This window comes from Oncorhynchus masou, chromosome 13 (assembly GCF_036934945.1).
Source record: "Oncorhynchus masou masou isolate Uvic2021 chromosome 13, UVic_Omas_1.1, whole genome shotgun sequence".
Classification (NCBI taxonomy): domain Eukaryota; kingdom Metazoa; phylum Chordata; class Actinopteri; order Salmoniformes; family Salmonidae; genus Oncorhynchus; species Oncorhynchus masou.
Window position 1 is genome coordinate 47,703,804 of NC_088224.1, and position 18,122 is coordinate 47,721,925.

The 18,122-nt window shown below is 40.2% G+C and overlaps 1 protein-coding gene and 1 long non-coding RNA gene across 2 annotated transcripts; one reads left to right on the top strand and one right to left on the bottom strand.

Moving 5' to 3' along the window:
- Positions 1-2,009: 2,009 nt before the first annotated feature.
- LOC135551466 (uncharacterized) lies at positions 2,010-2,556 on the bottom strand. The gene is made up of 3 exons (XR_010457313.1): positions 2,462-2,556; positions 2,200-2,223; positions 2,010-2,080 (listed from the first exon to the last, which is right to left on the bottom strand). It is a non-coding gene; the product is annotated as an uncharacterized LOC135551466 (long non-coding RNA).
- A 2,448-nt stretch (positions 2,557-5,004) lies between these two features.
- rhbdd1 (rhomboid domain containing 1) lies at positions 5,005-18,101 on the top strand. Its single transcript, XM_064984110.1, has 7 exons — positions 5,005-5,226; positions 8,925-9,388; positions 9,670-9,802; positions 11,581-11,669; positions 14,307-14,360; positions 15,988-16,107; positions 17,159-18,101. The coding sequence occupies exons 2-7, from the start codon at positions 8,953-8,955 to the stop codon at positions 17,266-17,268; spliced, it is 942 nt and encodes a 313-aa protein (XP_064840182.1). The 5' UTR covers positions 5,005-5,226; positions 8,925-8,952; the 3' UTR covers positions 17,269-18,101.
- The last annotated feature ends 21 nt before the right edge of the window (positions 18,102-18,122 follow it).

Here is an 18,122-nt window from a genome sequence, read left to right on the forward strand (position 1 = left end):
GGTATGTAATTTTAGGCAAAAAAACATTTTTAAAGGGGCGGATCCTTAAGAGGTAAAAAGTTGCAAGCTTACGCCGCGGGACTTAAGAGGTACCCAGCCACACGGCTTCATTGCTACAGACCACCACAACGGGGAGTTGGGACCCAAATGCATAATTAGTGCTCTAAGGTTTTTATATGTCCAATCATATTGAGTGGTTCCAATGTCGAATTTGACACGAACCACCCATCGCTGGTGACTTTCTTTAGCAAAGATGGCTGACACAAAATTACAGTGAAAGCAAATGTAAGTAATTAGAACTTCATAACGAGTCAAGCAAAAAGTGCAATTGAGAGGAATATGTTAGATATTGTAGAGAAACGATTGTGCATAATTTAAGTTACAAAAATCGTTATTTAACAAGTTAGCTGACCAGCTAACAATTACCCAGCTAGCGTTATGACATTAGTATGAAATTGTAATTCGTGTTTAATGTTTTAGGTACTGTCGTCTGTGAAACAGTGGATGTAAAGAATCTAGCTAGCTAAAGCATTTACTGCAAATTTAATGTACAATTGTGTAAGCTTGCCTTGGTTATTTTTCATGCAATGCAGCTGAATTAACATAGCAAGCTAACTATTTGCTTGCTTATTGTGTAGTGGAGGATAAAATTAACTGTATGCCTATGGATGTGTAGCTAGCTACAGTATGTAGCCAATCTGTGTATGGACCCTAAAACGTTATGAATATTACTTCAGAACCTATGAACCACCGTTATCATAGTTGTATCAACTTCAAGTCTGAATGACATTAATGAAGCCTATGGATTCAGTAGAATGTAGTAACTTTGTGCCAAGGATAAAAGTCCTATATACATGTAGATATTACCACGCATGAGATCCCCACATAGTAGCCTTGGCAAATAAAGGTGCGGTTCAGGTATAAATCTGAGACATTCTTTTTGTCATATCCAATACCAGGTGTATCAAATTCCATTATTTGAATGATGCTGTGTCTGTATGTATATATTACAATTATACACTTGAACAGTGTTTACTGCTCCTGGGACTCCAATGATTACACATTGTAACTATGCAATAGACTAGAAACATGATTTAAGTAAAGGCTGATTAGTAATTCATATATACAGAAAAAAAACAGTACACTACACTTCCTATGAATATCTAACTCCCTTCATCTGCATTAATCTGAGGACACAAGATAGGTGTAGTATTTCAATGAGATTCTTAATTTCAACCAGTGGAGAAAGTTAAACGCTATATTGAAAGAAGTTCATTATCCAGGTGTTATAAATACATAATACATGCATTATAAATATTATAATTGTAATATTATAAATACAAGTTCAATCTGTACTTCAATGCACATATGGTGTGTATTATTAAAAAGAGGTGGGGAGAAGACCGAAAGGGAAAGGAGGTAAGAACAGAGAATCAGGAAAGACAGCATATGATTAATGAATCACAGTGCTACCCTAATATTCTCTCAGTTCATCACAATCACAGTGTCTCTAGCGGTGTCTCCTAACCAGCTGTTACGAGTCCCATTGGCTCTGCAGTCTAGGAGGGATGGCAACGAGACCCGTAACATAACTCATGCATAGTATAACAGTGAAAAAGTAACAGTGAGAACAAATAAATTCACCTTCAAACTCTCATGGTTTATTTCTAAACACACGGTAAAGGGTTGGCACGAATAGGCATCCCTTGTTTGCGTTTTTAGCAGGAAGCAATCATTAATCATATGTCCCACCTTATGGCAATAGAAACAGAGACGCTAATTTTTCTGCCGTGCTTGATATACTGCTGGCCGACTAGGGCTAAAAGTAGGCAACTCAGTGGCTCTACTCTCAGTTTGAGCCGAAAACACGCTCTTGTGCTTCAACACAAACTCATCTGCCAACACAGATGCTTCTGACAGGGAGGATACTTTCTGTTATTTTAGGTAAACTACAATGCGTTTGGGTAAGCAATTTTTAAACTTGTTTACCCGACCAAGTGACATCTCACCTATGATCAGGCTGTGCCCGCTGTCTGCCAGTTCAGATGCGGGAGGGGTTCACCAACACAGCTGATATAACCTAGAGGATTTAGGAAGAAGGGGGGAGAGGGATTAAGTGAAGGAGAGAGACTGTTATTGAGAAACTAATGTAGTTAAAGAGACTGTGTTCAACAGGAATCTGTGTGTGTGTAGTCTCACCTGGTGGCTGCAGAGTACTTTGTGCTGAAAAACAGACATGAGGACAAACAATAGAAGATAATACCATTATTAGACTTTTACATGACCAGATCATTGTGAATTACTAAAGTATAATATCCATTATAACAAATCATGTGTAGCATGTGACAATATCAGGACCAAAGCAAGGATAGCATCACAAATGAATACATAAATACCACTTGAAGCTTGATGATTACTTGACCATTTGAATCAGCTATGTAGGCAAAAACAAAATGTGCACCTCTGAGTCCCCAGGACCAGGGCTGAGAACCGCTGCTCTTCATTGGGACCTCTTCATCTGCAGACAGGCTTTCCCAGCTGTGTATCTGATGACAGAAAAGCTCACAAGAAATAGACTTCATTATACTCAAATTAGACAGCACTGAATATGATGTTCTCTGTCCTCACTTCTAAGGACTGGAGCTACACAAAAGTTCTTGCTCTATCCAGAAAAGCCTACTCTCTCACTTAGACAACTGGGCCTGCTATCCTTTCACCCTCCTCCGTGCTAGCTACCTACACATGTATTTTACAGTGTTAAATATATCAACATAGCTATCTTATATGAAGTTAAGTAACTGGTCAAATGCAATTAACTTAGATCGCTATCTATACAGTATGTAAACTAGCTAGATACGTTAGCAGCTCATTTGAGTTAAAATGCACTGTAGCAAGTTGCTGTAGCTAATAATACATCGTATTTTTACATTTTGTTGAAATGTATTTACTTACTTGAATAGGTTCTCCCAGCCATGTGGACGATTGAAAACAGGGCAGCAAAGTTTATTTGCCACCAGAGTGGTTTAGAGCGCATTACTATTTGCTTGTGAATATCCAGACCTTCAAACAAACTTGTAAGGCTGAATTCTTGATGCACAACGAATAGGCTGCCATATCCACAAGCGAGACACTCAGGCGGAACATGACATTTTGAAGAGGGCGAGGAACGAGATGGGCGTAAAAATCCAGGCTATTTAACAAGTGGAAAAAGGAAAAAGTATTACTATTATTAACCCAGCATTTTAATAAATAAAAGCCTCTCAGATATTCTGTGTTTCGAACAGCTGGAGACATTTTGTTTTTCACAAGTGTACTGTAGCAGGCTGTGTATTCTGCAAACGTTTTTAGGGTGGGCTATTAGCTGAACAATTCAACGTTTACTAAAGAATTGTCTAATAGCTGAGCTAGGAGTGAAAAAAACCTCCCCAACTTGCAACAAATAATTTGTTTAGACCTTTCTAAGGCACTGCTGTATTTGGGGAGTTTCTCCTCTTATTCTGTGCAGATCCTCTCAAGTTCTGTCAGATTAGTTGGGACGTGTCTGCTATTTTCAGGTCTCTCCAGAGATGTTCGATCAAGTTCAAGTCCGGGCTCTGGCTGGGCCACTCAAGGACATTCAGAGACTTGTCCCAAAGCCACTCCTGCGTTGTCTTGAGTGTGTGCTTTGGGTCATTGTCCTGTTTGGAAGGTGGATCTTCGCCCCAGTCTGAGGTCCTGACCGCTCTGGAGCAGGATTTCATCAAGGATCTCTTTCTGCACTTTGCTATTTTCATCTTTCCCTCGATCCTGACTAGTCTCCCAATCCCTGTCGCCGAAAAATATCCCCACAGCATGATGCTGCCACCACCATGTTTCACCGTAGGGATGGGGCCAGGTTTCCTCCAGACATTACGCTTGGCATTCTGGCCAATGAGTTCATTCTTGGTTTCATCAGACCAGAGAATCTTGTTTCTCATGGTCTGATAGTCTTTTAGGTGCCTTTTGGCAAACTCCAAGCAGGCTGTCATGTGCTTTTTACTGAGGAGTGGCTTCCTTCTGGCCACTCTACCATAAAGGCCTGATTGGTGGAGTGCTGCAGAGTTGGAAGAACCTTCCAGAAGGACAACCATCTTCACAGAGGAACTCTGGAGCTCTGTCAGGGTGACCATCAGGTTCTTGTTCACCTCCCTGACCAAGGCCCTTCTCCCCGTTTGGCCGGGCGGCCAGCTCTAGGAAGAGTCTTGGTGGTTCCAAACTTCTTCCATTTAAGAATGATGGAGGCCTCTGTGTTCTTGGGGACCTTCAATGCTGCAGAAATGTTTTGGTACCCTTCCCCCGATCTGTGCCTCGACACAATTCTACGGACAATTCCTTTGACCTCATGGCCTGTTTTTTGCTCTGACATGCATGGTTAACTTCTATATAGACAGGTGTGACATGTCCAATCAATTGAAATTACCACAGGTGGACTCCATATGCACATCTCAAGGATGATCAATGGAAACAGGATATACCTGAGCTCAATTTAGAGTCTCATAGAGAAGGGTCTGAATACTTATGTGAATAAGGTATTTCTGTATTTTTTTTATTTTTTTATAAATTAACAAAAATGTCTAAAATATATTTTATCAATTTTAGAATAAGGCTATAACTATCAAAATGTGGGAAAGTCAAGGGGTCTGAATACTTTGAACAACGAACACAAGATGATATAAAAAGCTATGCAAACGCAACTTACTAAATATATATATATATTTATATATATTTATATATATATTTTAAACATTTTCATCAGTACATTAATTTTTTAAACCTTTACTTTGACAGGGAAGTGAAACGCATAGAGATACAAAATAATGGGGGAAAAGTGAGTGCGTATGTGGCGTACTAATACACTGTAGTCAGATGCTGCTGTTGTGGTGCGATATGGTAATGCAACTGAACATTCACACACTGGAAACCAAACGGAAGCAAACAGGGAGGGACTAATGTCAACTTGTCCAATAAGAAACGCTCGTTTTCGTTACAAAACGTTTATTATGATCTGTACAGTGTGCACCAAACGAATCTGTTATGATCACTTGGTCTATTCCCCTGACATTTCATGAAAAGTTTACCGTGTATGATTAAGTGTAGGTAAACCCCAATATCCCTTAATCGTCTTTAATAAGTGTTTTGTCGGCCAGAAGACAAAGAGACCAACAATACCAGCGATATATTCAAATACTGTCTGCGCGGTACCAGGAAGTAAGTTACAATTTTGGGGCAAAAGCAACCAGCTATAAACCTAAACGTTATGTGTCTGTCATTTGAGATTGAATATCAAGGTCTGTTTTTTTGTTGGCTCCAGTATGAAAGCTAGCTAAATATATTCTTTATATTTTGACATTTGTTTTGTGTTTATTGCTCTGCTTTCTGACCGTTTTAAGGCGGAATGTAGGCCTAATCTTAGCCTAGGAAGCCGATAGTGCAGATCTAGACCCCATCGTCTAAACTCGATGTGCATTCCAGGTAATAAATAGACTCATGTCCCCAGTGGACCGGCTCCTACATAAAGCATCCTCCATTCAGGCTGCAAAGGCATCGTTTTCCTCCTTAAAGATGCACGTTGCAGAAATCGCGCTGCCATTTCCTGGTTGCTAAAATTCAAAGAGTTTCCACTATATTTGCTTGTTTTGTCACATACTGAAATTAGTCAGAATCCTTGTACGGTGTAAACCGCTGTGAAATATATTTAACCAAAACTATTGTATTTGAAGCTGGTGTACCAACCCGAAAGTAAGACGCAAAAAATAAACCTAAAAACGGAAAGCATAAAAATACCCCACATACAGTAGTAGGAAAATGTATGAACTCACTACTGTAAGTCGTTCTGGATAAGAACTTCTGCTAAATGTAAAATACAACAGATCTATCGTTTCTTAGACTTTGTTTCAATAAGCTTGGCAAATCTAACATGTGAATGTTGTCAGGTCAACCAAAAAGTTACATATTGTAGCTTTAGTGGAGAAGGTGGGAAAATATTCCTCTCACTTTCAGATTTTGTGTATCCTCAGAAAGTAACTATCATTCCTAGACATTAGCCACTAGCATCATGGTAAAAATTGTGATTTACATAGAATGTATGCATATTTTACTCTTTTTTTCCTTTCTGCCTTCTCACCATTAAAGTTAAGGAGGAAAATGCTACTTTTGCTGAGGAGTATTTTTGTAATAATGTATTCTCTTTTTTTTCAATCTGATTGGGTGGGCCTGGCAGTATTTAGTTTGCATTAAACCTGCCCATTCCACTCCCTCTTATCCTAATTTGTTCCACCCATAAGTGAGAAGTCTACATGCCAAGTACAGATGATATAGTGTGTTCCCTACAGGTTACAGAAAGAGCAGAAGCACTGAGCTATCTGTTCAGAATGCAGTCCTTCCTTCTTTCTTTCCTTCTTTCCTTCTTTCCTTCCTTCCTTCCTACCTACCTACCTACCTACCTACCTACCTACCTACCTACCCACCCACCCACCCACCCACCCACACATACACACATACACACATACACATACATACATACACACATACACACATACACATACACACACACATACATACATACATACATACACACATATCTATCTATCTATACCTATCTATCTATCTATGGGTTATGGAAAATGTGCTCTTTGAGTATTTTGTAGAGTAGGTTTCCTCAAGGAGAAATTCCACATTGCTATATCAATGGTAATCAAACAATTGCACTATTGTAAATACTACAGTAATGTATACAAAAATACTAGTCTGCAGAAACACTACAGTAATACAACTGTATACTACAGACTGCAGGGAACTACAGTAATTACTTTAGTATACAATAAAAAATGTTACTACAGTATTTATACTATAGTAAACTATAAATACCACAGTATGCTACAGTTATGTCCGCAATACTACGGTATTCACTGTAGTGTTTTTGCAGACTTCGGTCCAGTTAATACTACAGTAAAGTCCCCTCAAAAAACGACAGTGAATATTATAGTATTTATACCATAGACAGGTTGGTTGTTTAGCAACAAAACAGACGCGTGCGCAACTATGGGGCAAAACAGACTGAGTTGTCTTACATGTAAACTATATTTCATCTCCAATGTTTATTGAAAATATAAATACATTTACACTATGAACAGTTGTTTTTTCTCAAATACATCATTGCAGTTGCTGGTCAGCTAGTGAATTTGTACATATTAGAATAGACAAGACAGTCAAAACAACATCAAAGCAAGACATGGTACAATACATGACTAAAAGTATGTGGACACCTGCTTGTCGAACATTGAACATTCCAAAATCACCCCCCCCCTGCTGCTATAACAGTTTCCACTCTTCTGGGAAGGCTTTCCACTAGATGTTGGAACAGGGTGGCAGGGTAGCCTAGTGGTTAGAGTGTTGGGCTAGTAACCGGAAGGTTGCAAGTTCAAATCCCCAAGCTGACAAGGTACAAATCTGTTGTTCTGCCCCTGAACAGGCAGTTAACCCACTATTCCTAGGCCGTCATTGAAAATAAGAATTTGTTCTTAACTGACTTGCCTGGTTAAATAAAAGTAAAATAAAAAAATATATAAAAAATTGCTTCAGGGACTGGCTTCCATTCAGTCACAAGAGCATTAGTGAGGTCGGGCACTGATGTGTGGCGATTAGGCATGCCTTGCAGTTGGTGTTCCAATTCATCCCAAAGGTGTTTTATTGGGTTGAGGTCAGGGCTCTGTGCAGGCCAGTCAAGTTCTTCCACACCGATCACGACAAACCAATTCTCTACGGGCCTCACTTTGTCCACGGGGCATTGTCATGCTGAAACAGGAAAGGGCCTTCCTCAAACTTTTGCCACAAAGTTGGAAGCACAGAATCGCCTAGAATGTAGTGTTAAGATTTCCCTTGAATGGAACGAAGGGGCCGAGCCCAAACCATGAAAAACAGCCATAGACCATTGTTCCTCCTCCACCAAACTTTACAGTTGCCACTGCATTCAGGCAGGTAGTGTTCTCGTGGCATCCGCCAAACCCAGATTTCTCCGTCGGACTGCCAGACGGTGAACCGTGAATCATCACTTGTGTTTCCACTGCTCCAGAGTCCAATTGTGGCGAGCTTAACACCACTCCAGCAGATGCTTAGCATTGTGATCTTAGGCTTGTGTGCGGCTGCTTGGCCATGGAAACCCATTTCATGAAACTCCCGACAAACAGTTCTTGTGATTTTGCATCCAGAGGCAGTTTGGAACTCGGTAGTGACAGACAATTTTCACGCGCTAAGCACTTCAGTGCTCGGCGGTCCCATTCTGTGAGCTTGTGTGGTCTACCACTTTGAGGCTGAGCCGTTGTTGCTCCTAGACAACATTTGACAGATCTGACTTGTAAAGGTGGCATCCTATGACAGTGCCACATTGAAAGTCATTGAGCGCTTCAGTAAGGCCATTCTACTGCCAGTGTTTGTCTATGGAGATTGCATGGCTGTGTGCTCGATTGTTATACATCTGTCAGCAACGGGTGTAGCTGAAATAGCCGAATCCACTAATTTGAAGCGGTGTCTACATACTTTTGTGTATACATTGTGTATCAATAACAAGATAGTTTTATCTGAAAAGAGTCCCTTACGATTCCCCAGATGGCAGCTTTCTTGTCATTGTTGCCACCCAGAATCACAACAATTAACAGACTTTTGCCCCGTTGAAGCATGCACATTTATTCTGTGATGTTGTCAGCTAACCCATCTATAGTATTTTTTTTTTGGTGGGTGCCCTTGTCTTGCTCTCTGTGTGTGGGTGTTTGTGGTATTGTCTGTGTGTGGAAACTGGGGGTGTTTAAAAATCCCCATAAGAATGCAAAAAATGACACATCTCTGTTTCAAAGGACAAAGAATGTTGTATGATTTTGTATTTAATTGTACATGTTTGTGTGTCTCTCCAGGCTGAGCTACCGCAGTTGAGTGAGGAGGATGCGTTACCGACAGAGGGGGGGAGGTCAGCTGGGTCTGATCCTCCTGGCCTCCCAGGTCTTCCATGTGGGGGTGGAGAACATTCCCCCTGTGACGCTGGCTGTATTGGGCCTTAACGTCTACCTCTTTCTGGTACCCAGCTTACCCCTCCTCCAGGCCTGCATCAGTGTCCAGCAGGCCTACTGGCGTGGTGACTGGCGCCGTCTCGTGCTGTCGCCGCTGCACCACCTAGACGACTGGCACCTGTACTTCAACATGGCATCCTTCCTGTGGAAGGGCGTCAAGTTGGAGCCCCGGCTTGGCAGCAGCTTCTACGCCTGGCTTCTGACTGTTTTCTCCCTGCTGACGGGCGTGATTTATCTGCTGCTGGAGATGGTGCTTTCGGAGATCACCCAGGACCCCTCTTACAGCTTAGAGTGTGCAGTCGGCTTCTCAGGTACTAGCTAGCTACAGTGTCAGTGTGTTTGCTGTTATGCTGATGAGGAAGGTTTCTATCTATCCTCACAATAGTTTGTGTCATGGTAGTTTTTTTTTACCAGGAAAACCCCCAGGTCCTAGTTATAAGCCTAAACATGAATGGGCTTCTGTTGGTCAGTAAAAAGGTCCACTCTGTTTTTCAACTCTGAATTTGCTTCCTGAATTGAAAACTGAATGGACCTCAATCATGCTGTGCTGTGAATGGCATGGTGAGACTGAACTGTCTGTCCTGTGTTGTAGGAGTGCTTTTCGCTCTGAAAGTGCTGAGTAACCACTACCACCCGGGAGGTATCTCCTACGTGATGGGCGTACCAGTGGCCAATCGCTACGCCAGCTGGGTTGAGCTGGTGCTGATTCATGTAACATCACCGGGGTGAGTTATTCTTAGTTGCAGGAGTAGTCAGATGCACAGGAAACACATGTTCTACACCTATAGACTTTTTTTCCCAGCCCAGGTGTCACAAGTTTCCAATAAGAAGTGCACATTTTAGTTAGACATTTTTATACTGTTGTGTGCTCGAATGAACATGACCCAAGGTGCATCGTAAGTTCACTAGGCAGTCTCTTATCATCCACAATGTGTCAAATAGTTCTAAATGAAAGCTTACAGACATAACTAGGTTTGATAATAGGGGAGATGGGGTAAGTTGAGCCTCCCTTGTTTCTAGGAAACTATACACAAAATGTGTAGTTTGACCAAATATTTACGAAGAGGTCATCGTTTCATGGCTTCTGTGAAGGAAGAAGCCACATGGAGAAAGTGATAAGCAAGTTAGGTCCAATAAATGTATTGTCTTAGAGGTTTCAGGATTCTTGTATCTAACCCAAAGTACATAATTTAAAGACTGTTCTACACATTAGTTGGGGTCTCAAAAAGCTTCAATATGAGGTCTTAAACCTAGCATGAAAGTGCATCTGTGTAGCTGTGTGAGCTAATATAGTCAAAAATGTTTGCCATGGGGCAAGTTGTGCCAATGGCAAGTTTAGCAAATTAATATTTTTTTTCTTACCAGGTGTAATGCAAGGCATTATCGCTGGAAATTGAGAACAACAATCCCTGTTAAGCCTGTGTTAAAAGATGCTTAAAATGATTAAAATACCAAAAAGTGATTGTGTTTGGAAATAAAGATAGTTTTAAAAAGGTATTGGCAATATTTCATTCAGTGCAGAAATGTGTATCCTGCATCATTTACCTTGTCCCGCTGCTCAACTTACTCCATACCTGGTAAATTGAGAACACTTGTTTTGAACAAGTAATGTTTACATTAATTCAGATTATTTCTAGGGAATCCACATCATCTTGAAATACAGTGCATTTGGAAAGTATTCAGACCCCTTGACTTTACCAAATTTTGTTACGTTACAGCCTTATTCTAAAATTGAGAAAAATCATTATTTCCCCATTCATCGATCTACACACTATACCCCATAATGACAAATCAAAAACAGGTTTTTAGACAGTTTTGGAAATAAAAACAAAAAAAATGACCGGAAAAATTACATAAGTATTCAGACACTTTACTCAGTTGAAGCACTTTTGGTAGCGATTACAGCCTTGAGTCTTTTTGGATATAATGCTATAAGCTTGGCACAATTGTATTTGGGGAGTTTCTCCCATTCTTCTCTGTAGATCCTCTCAAGCTCTGCCAGATTGGATGGGGAGCGTCGCTGTACAGCTATTTTCAGGTCCCTCCGGAGATGTTCAATCGGGTTCAAGTATGGGCTCTGGCTTAGCCACTCAAGGACATTCAGAGACTTGTCCCAAAGCCACACCTGTCTTCTCTTGGCTGTGTGCTTAGGATCGTTGTCCTGTTGGAAGGTGAACCTTCACCCCAGTCTGAGGTCCTGAGCGTTCTGGAGCAGGTTTTCATCAAGAATCTCTCTGTACATTGCTCCATTCATCTTTCCCTCGATCCTGACTAGTCTACCAGTCTCTCCCGCTGAAAAACATCCCCACAGCATGATGCTCCTGCCACCGTAGGGCTGGTGCCAGGTTTCTTCCAGACGTGTTGCTTGACATTCAGGCCAAAGAGTTCAAGCTTGGTTTCATCAGACCAGAGAATCTTGTTTCTCATGGTTTGAGAGTCATTTAATTATGGAGTCGTGTGCGTTGTAGCCAGGCGGTAACTCATAACACGCTTCTCTGTGCAGGACCTCCTTTGTGGGACACCTGGCAGGCATCCTGGTGGGGCTTCTCTACACCGCTGGTCCTTTGAAGATCATCATGAGAACAATTGCAGGTTTGTGTGTGTCGTGGGCAATGTTTTCTTCACTAAAACATGCGCAACAAGCTAAAAAACCTGTGAAATGATGAGTTTGGTATTTTGGTCTCACATGCATTTGTGTTTGCCTGGATCCTGTAAAACTTTGGACCTCTGTAGGTGGAGCATAAAATGGGAGTGTCATGCTGAGGTGTGGAGGAGAGTATGCTTATTAGCATTTTCACAAAGTATATACTACTTTTCATGACTTTATCAAGAGGTTTAGAGACTAGAATAAAATGGGGACAAATGTGACCTACCGGCTCATTTTGGTCTTATGTTGCAAAATTTGAAATTGTATTTTTTTACAATGAATAAAAGTAGAGAGAGCTAGAAAATGTTATATCATACACTACAGTTGAGGAACAGTGGGAAAGTAATTCTGCTTGGAAAGTTGATAAATGTACCAGAGAGCTCTTTGTCCACACCCATTCAGCATCGTTCACACCCTCTTAAGCCTTAGCCCCACCCATCTCTACAGATTCACATGTGAGGCCATGTGCTAAAGACTAAAGGCTTGTTTATACTACATCTATCAATATGTCTGTATAAGTTTGTCATTCATTATTACAGGAAAATAAACTCACAACAAGATCATTATTGGGCTCCTGAGTAGCGCAGCGGTCTAAGGCACTGCATCTCAGTGCAAGAGGTGTCACTACAGTCCCTGGTTCGAATCCAGGTTGTATCACATCCGGCTGTGATTGGGAGTCCCACAATTGGCACAGCGTCGTCCGGGTTTGGCCGTCATTGTAAATACGAATTTGTTCTTAACTGACTTGCCTAGTTAAATAAAAATATTTACAAGTTAATGGTGAGCTAATTACACTAAATAGATTACGGTTGTGAGTGAAGAATTAATAGCAGGATATTCTACCGGATAATTTTGGAACTTGGACACTAGCTAACAGTATGCTTTAACTTGCAATTAAAACAACTTTCTGACAAACATTGAAACATATAAACTCAGAAAATGTAGCTAGCTAGATTCGTATACATGGATGTAGCTAGCCGTTACCCGTATACATGGATGAACACTTCTCCCTCTCTGTCACGGATGCCATCGTTGCCCTTAGTTTTAAGATGTAATCAGGAGACAGTTGTTTTATACAACAGCCTTCTGTGTTCTCTTTTTGACGCACTGTATTTGCAATCCTACTCTGCTTCCACCGGTCATTCCAATGATTTCAAAACTCGGTCCTCCAGAAAGTGGAGAGCTGTCTTTAAAAAAAATCTGCGTTAGAAAGAATTACCTACACATATTGAGCAGCTCATTATAGACAGAAGCGGCTACATGGAAGACCAATCCGAACTCAGATCTCGGCATGTCCATCCCATCCATTATCTCAGCCAATCATGGCTAGCGGGAAGTTCCTGTCTTTTTCCGTGGTTAAACCAACTATGCTCGTATTTTAAAAATTGTATTTACAGATGGCATACAAGTTCGTTATTAAGGCACATGTTTCCGAAGGCATTTCTGCCCCCCAAAATTTATAAAATGTTGATAAACTAAAAATTAAATATTTACGGTCAAATGCCTCTCCTGTGAAGTAGTGACGCGCGACATATGCCTAGTTTCCTAAAACAACTCACAATTATCAGCGACAATCCATATGACTATGAATGAGGATGTTGTTGTTGCTTAAAGGCCAACTTTTATATTTACCTAAAATAGCCTATATATTGTAATGTATTCTTGTCTTTTTAGCTTTCGCAAGTAAGAATAGCCTATAACGTCAATATACTTGAATTTGAACATCAGATTGAAATAAACAGGTGTGTTCAACATTAACACATTTAAAGTAATTTTCAGACCTACATTAATCTATTGAGATGATTTATTCACATATTCCACCCATTTACCCAGTAGTTATTGCTGTTTAGGTATTTGGTAGACATGGGAATGCAGGTGTGCTTATACCTGTTCAGGTTACATGGAGGGGAACCCTATAGCATCTGCCTGAGGGGAGGAGCTGATACTCAGAGTGGAGTACATGGGAGTGGTCTGAAATAGTCTGGGCTTGCCTGATAATGGGCTGCAGGGACGAATGCTGCCTCACACCCATGACCTTCATGGCAGTTTGTGTCAAGCAGGCAATTTGAGATTTTAGTCAGACTGATTAGTCAGACTGATTTCCAAATCAGACTATGATGCCATGTTTTAGGATACTCTCTAAAGCATTGTAACAGTGTTGCTTCTATGCCTCTCCTTTCCCCAACCTGAGCTCCAACCCTTGGAACATCAACAACTGTCACCCACAAAGCATTGTTACTCTTCACAGTTGCGGCCCTTGCCGAGCAAATTTCAGAGCAGGTGACGTCAACGCCATCTAACTAGCCATTTCACATTGGCTACAAAAGCATGGTTGAAAAAGTCGCCCTTAGTCTGTGTGTATTTTTTTCTGTGTAGATTTTTTTTGCCTTTCCAAACAACAGTGGTTTTTGTCCTTTAAACAAGGCGACGTGTATATGGTGTTGGTTCTAAGCTGCACTGTTTTTCATAGAAATTTCAGGTTAAATGCATTTGGAAACCAAACAAATCATGTTGTGTCCAACCACAGTATAACATTACATGATTAGACAAATTAAATGATCAGGTATCTCCTCTCCCAACAGGATTTGTGATGAATGGATACCATGCCAGACAAAATCCATATTATAACTTTTCAGGTATGTAGCTACATATGTCTAATCATTTTGCACCTTGATTTATTGATGTCTCGCTTCCACAATGGGCAGAGTCTAGATTATTTTTGTTTGTGTCTGCAATATACACTGAACAAAAATATAAATGCAACATGTATGTCCCATGTTTAATGAGCGGAAATAAAAGATACCAGAACATTTTCATAAGCACAAAAAGTGTATTTCTCTCAGATCTTGTGTACAAATTTGTTTACATTCTGTTAGTGAGCATTTCTCCTTGTTAGAGGAATTCTAAATTCCTATATGTTTTGTAGCCAAAACCAAAATCACACTCTATCTATTTCAGAATAAGTTGTAAGTTTATCATTTTACATGAAATAGATCGAGACCAGTCTTAAAAACAAGTTCAGCATTTATTCTTGATGAGTACTGACCCAAAATACAATGAACATTACATTTTAAGGAGAGAACATAAAATGAAGTCATCAGTTTCTCACACTCTCTCCGATCCACACAATAGCGCAGTGTCTTCAGGTCTGGAGACCGTCTTCTACTCCCCTCATAAAACAAACATTCCAATCTGTCTAAAAGATATAATTTATTCTCCACTAATGGAACATTCTTATCTGTCTGGAATGCCCTCCTTCTTCCTTTTGCAAGGTACAGACAATTCATTTGTTTTACCTACAATTTCGGTCCTAGTTTAATCAAGAACCCACACATTTCATACCATAACATAATAGTATTAAAACTTAATGGTTCTAAAAGAAATGTATACATAATTAATCATTTCAACTATAATTTCCTCCAACACTCCTTTACCAAGATAATCCATCCACCTGACAGGTGTGGCATATCAAACCTCATGATCATTACACAGGTGCACCTTGTGTTGGGGACAATAAAAGGCCAATCTAAAACTGCTGTCACATAAATCAAATCACATTTTAAGCAGAAGTTATTTCGGGTGTAGCGAAATGCTTGTAAAAATGTATGACACACAACAAAAACAAAATACTGCAAAGTTGCTTAGGAGCTAGAAGCAGAACTGCCATGTTTGTTGGTGCCCTCTTTCACATCAACACAATGCCACAGATGTCTCAAGTTTTGAGATGCGTGCAATTGTCATGCTGACTGCAGGAATGTCCACCAGAGCTTTTGCCAGAGTGAATTTTCCATTACCATAATGAAAGTCATTTTAGAGAATTTGGACATACTTCCAACCGACCTCATAACCGCAGACCACATGTATGGCATCGTGTGGGCGAGTGGTTTGCTGATGTCAACATTGTGAACAGAGTGCCCCATGGTGGAGGTGGGGTGATGGTATGGGCAGAAATAAGCTACAGACAAAAAACACAATAGCATTTTATCCATGGCAATTTGAATGCACAAAAATACAGGGACGAGATCCTGAGGCCCTTTTTTTTTATGGTATCTGTGACCAACTTTATTCCCAGTCATGTGAAATTCATCAATTATGGACTAATTTATTTCAATTGACTGATTTTCTCATATGAACTGTACCGCAGTAAAATCTATGAAATTGTTGCATGTTGCGTTTATATTTTTGTTCAGTGTAGTACCAAGCATACTTGCCAAGAGCCTGATATATTTGGTAATCCTAGTATGTGGGGGGGGGGTTCTGTAGGATACAGTGGCAGTAGTGGAGGACCCCGTGCGCATCCCCAGAATGTTCACACTTACACTGGAGGTCTATCAGAGGATGAGCAGTACGAGGCAGCCATCAGAGCCAGTCTCAATGGCAGAGGTGAGACCACACAGACCTGGGTTCTGTTCATTAAGCAGTAGGCAACAAATGGAAGAAGTGTTTCTTATTCGACAAGGCCAGGTAGTCCCCGTCTACCTGGCCTTGTCGAATAAGAAACATTTTCATTCACCGTTGCAAACCATTAAAAAATAAATAATTCAGTTGCATACCCTAATCCGGATTCACAGAGGCCTTGAAAATTTTAATAATAAAAAGCCTTAACCTTTCGAGTCCCGCTGTAACGCCCTTTTAAACATTGTGGTTTGAGCTACAAACTTCTGGGTTGGATTCGTCCATTGATCTATTTCTTCTGATACCATTAGTCTGTGTGAGTAATGGGGGCTGAGTTAGAGAGATGTTTGTGAGACAAGGGCGGATCATGAAGGAGTCCGGGGGGAGCGGTTCTTCTCACAAATGCCTGTAGAGTCCGAATGGTTTGTTATGCTCTGACGCTCAGCCACACAAGAGTCGTTAAAAGGTTAGGGTTTCTTCTACATAGAAGATCATAGGAAATCCCTGGACATATTGTCGATAATACTGAAATAAGCTCACATAGTTGCTGTCACAAACTCAACACAGTTGTCACTGACTAGTTGGATATTAATTTCCCATTGAGCAAACAATGTCTGTACTTACAGCATTCTTATAAATACTTTTTCTTTTTTAAAATCAGGTTTCTGCATGGTAGAAATTATTTTTTGATTGACCTTTGCAATTGTTTATGTCAAGTGGGTTTGTGTTGTACTTGTTGTCCTGAAAATATGTTTATACACTTCAATGTGAGGCTAAATATGAGGAAAGAGCAAGTGGATTAATGAAAGTAGTTCATTTCAACTTGTTTTGATGTGGGAAGCCTGGGTTCAGTGGATTGTGCTGGAAAATAGAGTTAATTGGAAGTGCTTAAATCAAAACAGATTCAAGACTTTTGAAGTCCTCCATTTAATCTAAATGTTGGGTCAAATAACTAATCTATAGGAGTGCCCAATCCAAGCCTACAGCCTCAGTCACAACACCTGCATGTGTCAATAATTATAATTGTTATGTCCCTTAGGGGGCTCCACTCAGAGAAGACCAATCTTGCATGGTTTCAACATTCCAGGAGAACTGACAGCAGAGGAGATCAGGAGGCGGCGGCTCCAGAGGATTGACCACTTTGACTGACCGAGCTGGACTATTGGTTCATTGGAGGATAAAAATATATTTCCTCAAGGAATACTACACTGAAAAACTATAGTATTTTGTCCATCAGTCCACTGTTAAAGGTAGAATCAGTGAAATGTTGCACAAGCAGTACCTCAGATATTGCGATGAGCAAGATGCAAGATTTCGCTCTCACCCAGTCACACACAGTATCTGCGCATGTGCACGGGTTCGCTTAACGCTCTTACAAAGTGGTAGCCAAGGGACCAGAACAGGAGAATTTTAGCCTCGTGCTCCAACTCTCATAGTTGTTGGGGTGCATTTGAATTTGCCATTTTATAATTAAAAAATATTTTAAATGAATATTTAAAAACTTATATTATGCAGTGAAAACAGCCAAATGTATCAAAATCACATTTTAGTAACCACATTGATTGGACATGTTCACTTTGTGGTGTCAACTTTATTGAATGGGTGCCAATGACTTGTGCTATCGATCCCCCACGGTTGGCGTGCCATTGAGCTCTTACCGTATGTATTGGGCTACTATTTAATTATTTTCAACTATCAATCAAGATTTTTAGTCCTGTAGTATTTGAATGTAATAATAGGATTACCAAATATACTGTTTCTGTCTCTTGGCAAATATGAAACAGCAATTTTAGAGATCTGGGAACTAAGTCTTCTATTTTGATACATTTTGCTCTAGAGGGAATCTGAGAATGAACTCTTAATTTAACATGAGAGTGTAATATGATGTATTTCTTAAAATAATCTTGTTTGTTAAACAATGTATTTTTGGAACATTTATATTAAATATGTGCATTGTGTTAAACACTGCATTTCCCCCCTTAGTTCAGTACATTAAAGACTAC

What these genes read in the sequence shown, in the direction of transcription:
- rhbdd1 (XM_064984110.1), top strand. Translation starts at nt 8,953, where the DNA reads ATGCGTTACCGACAGAGGGGGGGAGGTCAGCTGGGTCTGATCCTCCTG. An exon ending in CATCATGAGAACAATTGCAG is followed by an intron (nt 11,670 to 14,306) that starts GTTTGTGTGTGT and finishes CTCTCCCAACAG; the next exon opens with GATTTGTGATGAATGGATAC. An exon ending in TCCATATTATAACTTTTCAG is followed by an intron (nt 14,361 to 15,987) that starts GTATGTAGCTAC and finishes GGGGTTCTGTAG; the next exon opens with GATACAGTGGCAGTAGTGGA.